The sequence below is a fragment of the Agrilus planipennis genome, unplaced genomic scaffold (assembly GCF_000699045.2).
Source record: "Agrilus planipennis isolate EAB-ADULT unplaced genomic scaffold, Apla_2.0 scaffold15, whole genome shotgun sequence".
Taxonomy (NCBI): Eukaryota; Metazoa; Arthropoda; class Insecta; order Coleoptera; family Buprestidae; genus Agrilus; species Agrilus planipennis.
Genome location: NW_020438871.1, coordinates 1,421,047 through 1,427,095, shown reverse-complemented (window position 1 = coordinate 1,427,095; position 6,049 = coordinate 1,421,047). Strand labels below are relative to the sequence as shown.

At 26.8% G+C, this 6,049-nt stretch overlaps 2 protein-coding genes across 3 annotated transcripts in view; one reads left to right on the top strand and one right to left on the bottom strand.

Annotated features, from left to right (window-relative positions):
- Positions 1 to 3,494, top strand: part of LOC108735289 (potassium voltage-gated channel protein Shal) — a 10,344-nt gene extending 6,850 nt beyond the window's left edge. For both annotated transcript variants that reach the window (XR_001937553.2, XM_018467199.2), the window contains exon 4: positions 2,751 to 3,494. The gene's annotated coding sequence lies outside the window, so the exon portion shown is untranslated. The remainder of the gene's footprint in view (positions 1 to 2,750) is intronic.
- On the bottom strand, positions 3,493 to 4,489 carry LOC108735220. Its single transcript, XM_018467068.2, has 4 exons — positions 4,205 to 4,489; positions 3,918 to 4,152; positions 3,739 to 3,853; positions 3,493 to 3,680 (listed from the first exon to the last, which is right to left on the bottom strand). Exons 1-4 carry the CDS (start codon positions 4,378 to 4,380, stop codon positions 3,493 to 3,495), a joined length of 714 nt encoding a protein of 237 aa, XP_018322570.2. The 5' UTR covers positions 4,381 to 4,489.
- Positions 4,490 to 6,049: the final 1,560 nt, after the last annotated feature.

Sequence of the window (6,049 nt, the reverse complement as noted above, 5' to 3'; positions counted from 1 at the left end):
ATTATTATATTAATAAGTTCTATAATATAACAATTTTATCTGCCGTAAGTGCATATGTTACATTGTATGTTCTATGTTGTATAGAAATAATAAGTACTTTTTTTATTTCACACTCTGTAAGCTTCGGTAACTAGAGTATTTTACTTATTACGAAAAAGTATCAAGCTTGGGCAATTAAAGTACCTGTCTACATAAAAAAGAAGAAATAACTAGAATTAAGATGTTAATTTTTCAATTTTTTGTAAATTCATTTATAAATTAATTATTTTTTTTTTGCTTTGGTACAATAAGAGAATTTTTTGTAAGAAATAATTCATAACATATTAATATGACGCTTTGATAAGTAACTTATTGTATTGCTCAAAAAAATTAAATATCCTAATACACACGTTTTCTGTTTAATATTTTGTTGTTACTATTTACGAAAAATTATTTCTTAGCACTAATATACGTCGCAAATATGAAAGACGGTTACTGTTATCAGTATTGAATTTTATTCAAACATCTACAAATTATAGAATTTGCATGTAGATATTTAATGTAAATAAACCATATATTGTTTATTAATATGTTATCTATCGTATAGAATGATATTCTAAAAAATTTAGACGTGGTTTAAGATTAGTTAGTCTAAAGCCAAATGGGTTAACGCCACACTTGTTCAAATTCAAATTTAGACGCATACAATATTATACACATAATATATAAATATATGAAAGTATATATTATACACAGAGTGTTTGAAAATAATAATAAATTAATTGATAGAGATATATAGAATTTAGTTAATATATATAGACCAACTAATTCTGTTAGAAATTAATATTTTTCATAGCGTTGCTGTATTTTCTAAACGTACCTCGTATATGTAAATTTTAACGAAAAGTAAGTAGTCACCATTAAAAAATCTTATAATTAATTTCTAATGGAAGATAGTTAGGGGAATTAAAATACCTAATTATTTTCCCTTGGAAATAAACTCAAAATAGTCTTGTGATTAAACGAAAATACTTATATACTTAAAGTAGGTATGAATTATTCACTTCAATTGAAGTTGATTATATTAATTGTAAATAAAATAAACTACTACTTAGTAAATACAATTTGCCTAATGTATCTGTTAAAAAAATAAAAATCCATAGTCATACAGATAACGTACATAAAATATAAATTTCCTCTGTCAGAAACTTTGTTCATATATTGTAGACGTTTAATAGACATAGTTTTAACAGGTGCTGTTCTAAAACAAATCCTCTTGGTGTACAAAATACTTTTATTTTTCTTCATACAGTTGTACTATACATTTGAAATAAAAGAAATTTCCATAGTTGAATCATATTTCCTTTATTTTACACAAACTATCTATTAGTTAATATATTATATCAAAAATGAGCTGAGATTTTACTTTTCTGGAGAATTTTTCAGGCAGGCACATATTTAAAAAATCGTTCTTATCGTAAAAATAGAAGAACAAGAATTTTAATTTCTTGTTGGGCATGCTATTTTTAAACCTTTCCTACATACATACTCAAAACATTTTTCTTCCACGATTTGTTTTTTCCTGGAGATCATCGCCGTCCGTTTCAAAGTAAATGTGAATATGGGTAAATGTTTATTTACTTATTCGTAAGTAAGTAACTTTGATCTTAAATAAAGTCGGCTTACTTAAATTTTAATGTTAAATTTGGAGGTATGTTCAGTACATAAAGTAAAAATATACACATACATCCATAATAAACATTTTAAGATTCTTATCGAAACTCAAAAACTCACGAAAATTTATTAAAAAAATGTATGATTAATCACTGAGTAATTGATAGCTTTAAAGCTAAAAAGTGAAAGCGTAAATAAACTTAACGTTTACTTGTATGTACTAGCTTCCGCGGTCTATGAAAAATAATTACCTAATTAATTCCAAGTGCAGGAATAGACTGCAGATATATTAAGCGGTATTTGCATGTGATATATTAAACAAATCTTAAGTTAAACGAAAAGTTTGAGCTTTAAAAATGTTTTTTGGTCGTAAACGGCATTCTACATATAATTTGTACAGAATAGGTGAATGAGAACTCAATAAGGGAGTAATTAAGGACCGGGATCATCTTTTTAAAAATACTACATGATATAAAGGTACCCAGCAAAACCGCTACGATTAATAGTTCACGTTGGATGGACGGACTTTTCATTAAATGCCATCCTCAGATTGCCTGAAGAAGTCAACTATAGTTGACGAAAGCTTGCACCAAATATTAACATAGAAATAAATGTTGTACCCATATTACCACTCAAGTTTTTCTTTATTCAATCAAAAAATGATAAGTCAGAAAATAAGCACTCTTAAAAATGCTGAAAAGTATTTCTCGTCTGGTTTTTAATTGGTAGTGTTTATTTTGTTTCACTGCTAATTTTTAACAACTTCATCAAATCAGTTTCGCAGATGATTCTCATGCAATTACCTATTTACTAGTTTTTGTATAAAACTAACTTTTTCACGCTTTAATTTAATAGCGAAAGGCTTTATTCATAATTTAATAATACAAATATTTCTTCACAACAAATATAATGAATCCCTTACGACATTTGAGAATGCAACAAAACGTATGCTAAAACTTTTAATTTTAACGAGATCATTTTTTTTACTTATTTTGGTATTTTTTAGTCTTTCCAATTTTCGCTATTGCGGCTTATTATGAATGAATTTTTAACTTTTTCAATTTATCGCTTATTTATAATTCCCTGACAACAAAAAGGACAACGCGGACACTTTTTAAAAACCCCTGCCGGACGCCCTGCAAACTAGGACAAATCGGGGGAATCCCGGACGGATGGCAGCCCTACCTTAGATCAACATTGATACTTTAGCAACCCTGATGGGGATAAACTGAAAATGTAAACAGTCACCAAAATTACTTCATTGGTTATTACAAAATTGTGCATTTCTGGGTCAAATGCATTTTATTTATACCTTCATATACATATAAGGGATATTTAAAGTAGAATAGATAATAACAAACAAGTACCTGTAGCAAGACACTTACATTATTATGTTATATTTTATATTAAAGTAAAACGCATAAATAGAACTGTCCCAGTGTTCAATAATATAACAATTTTATCTGCCGTAAGTGCATATGTTACATTGTATGTTCTATGTTGTATAGAAATAATAAGTACTTTTTTTATTTCACACTCTGTAAGCTTCGGTAACTAGAGTATTTTACTTATTACGAAAAAGTATCAAGCTTGGGCAATTAAAGTACCTGTCTACATAAAAAAGAAGAAATAACTAGAATTAAGATGTTAATTTTTCAATTTTTTGTAAATTCATTTATAAATTAATTATTTTTTTTTTGCTTTGGTACAATAAGAGAATTTTTTGTAAGAAATAATTCATAACATATTAATATGACGCTTTGATAAGTAACTTATTGTATTGCTCAAAAAAATTAAATATCCTAATACACACGTTTTCTGTTTAATATTTTGTTGTTACTATTTACGNGTATAAAGTAAAAAGTAAATTAGTTTAAAAATAATACAAATCAAAGATAATTTACCTTTATTAATTAAATGTGAATTATTGTTTGTTAATGTGGAGACAGTTCCCGCTAGTTCATCACTCACTTCTTTTTTTACTTTAATTTCATCATCCATTACAGTGAAATTCTTTGAAAACTTCTCTAAAAGTTATTAACAATATTACAGTAAATGAATATTTCCACCTTTGTCATAGATTACCCTTATTTCTATCTAAAGGTAAGATCACAGGTTCATATTCAATATCTGTGCTAGAATCATCTTCGTCACACATCATAAGATCAGTAGCAATTGTAGCTTCCTCTGTTTTATTAACCTGGACATTAAAAACACATTATAATGATTGATATAAACAAAAAGCTACATCAATTTTTACTTACATTCCATGAGTTACGGTTAAGTTTGGGCATAACAATTGAAGCAACATTGTCACGGTCAGAATAATTTGATACTCTTCCACCAAAACTCTGAGAGGATCTCTTAGTTTCTGCTGTTCCTTCCGAGAAAATTCCACTGGACTGTATGTATCTGGAAGGGTTAATTTCTTTTTGTTTATGGTTATTTCTCCTGTCATTTCCTCTCCTATGGTTAATGTTTTCGGACTTTTTTAAATGCCTACAAAAAACAGTTAAAGTAATTTGATTAATACATAAAACAACTGCCTTACTCTCTGGACTTATCTTTATTGCGAATTACATTCAAATTAGGTGCGTAAATTTTCTTGGGTTTGGTGCCACCTAAATTTAAATCTCTGGGCAGTTTAAGTGAAGCCAGTCGTTCTTTTGGAATACTAGAGCTTTTAACAAACTTTACAATGTTGTATAATGGCACCTTACTGTCCATCTTTAATTAATTTCGTTATAACAAATTTTGACCATATGCTTGCAAAATCTAACCTAAAATAGTATGTTGTGTTATGTATGGTTGTGAACACAGAGGAATGAGATCATAATGAGATTATCAAGGATTATTGGATGAAGTTTGACTGCTTCAACTTATACAATGTTAACTACGATACCAAAAATTATACTATGTAAGATGGGTTGCATAAGACAAAGTGTTTTTTCGTTAAAAATATTTTGGAATTTTCTAAAGCCAGTATTGTCCTAGTTTGAATGTTTGTCTTAATTTTTTTATTGAAATTATACTTATTTTTTGATTTTGGTGAATAAAATTTTTAAATGTCTATTTATATTTTTTAACACAATTTAAATATAATTTGTTATCTTTAATTATCATTGTTATTAATAGTGCTTTAGTTTTTGATCATTGCGTCTTAGAAAAGCAAGCACAGCAGTGAACTTAAAAGAAAAATTGTTAATTTACCAACACTTCATTAAAAAGAAATTTTAGTTGCCTAATTTTTTATTTTTGAAATAAACTGCAAAAAATAAATGAAGTTTCTTATAACTTTATTTTAACTTTAATTAAGGCATACAGAACCTATTGGCAGGCTAACATAAATAACAAAAAGAGCAAATGTGTTTCATACATTATTGAATATATTACGTTCAAATTTAAAATCAAAAAAGTGAATTGAAAATTTCAAAGATTACGCTTATCTACTGACACCAAATAAAGGGCTTAGGCACTATTATACATCACAAAACGTTTGGTCAATGTGCTTTGTATTTAATAAGTTGCAACACAAATTTTAGGTACCGCTCGCATTTCAAACTTTCTATTAATATAAAAATGTCAAAAAACACCCTGATATCAACATTATATTAAAATCTTAACATCAGAACTATCAGTCACATTTTGTTATCATGAATTATGATAATCATTAATATGCTTTTATGACAATAATATTATGCGCACCCTTACAGTTCTTTTTCGTTTGTGAATGATAAAAAAATATTTACTAGGTGCGCAATTTTATTATCACCAAAACTAATAGGTACAACAAACATTGTTTCGACAACCAAATAAGGCGAGAGCCATTGTCATATAATACTATAAAAGATTTAAAAAAGATGTCTGAAGTTCATGAATGAATATTATCAATTTTATTAATCAATTAAACGCCAATTAAGATAGTGTGGTATTCAATAGAAAACTTTTTAAAATATAAAGAAAATATTTATATTGTCTTAAGTCACCATCACTTTGCTATTAAAGCGTTATTTATACATTCAAAGTATTAATTACACAGCCACGAAAATTATTTTCTTTTGAATGTTTTCATGAAAAATTTAAAAATTCTGACGATTCATAAATTCGGTAGTTAATAAGAAAACATATGATGGTAACGTAAATGAAAAATAATATAATTACGAACATTTCCTATTGTCCCACACAACTTGATATTGACATTAACAAATACGCTCTTATTACACTACATATTTGAAAATAAGAGTACTAAAGCAATTAATACTATTACACCTGAGCGATATGTAATCATTTTTTTTTTAAATTGGCATCTACTGAATAACAAAAAAATAATAAAAAAACTAACTAAAAAATCGTTTACAGAAAAATTATAATAATGATTTTAATAAAGTATATTATC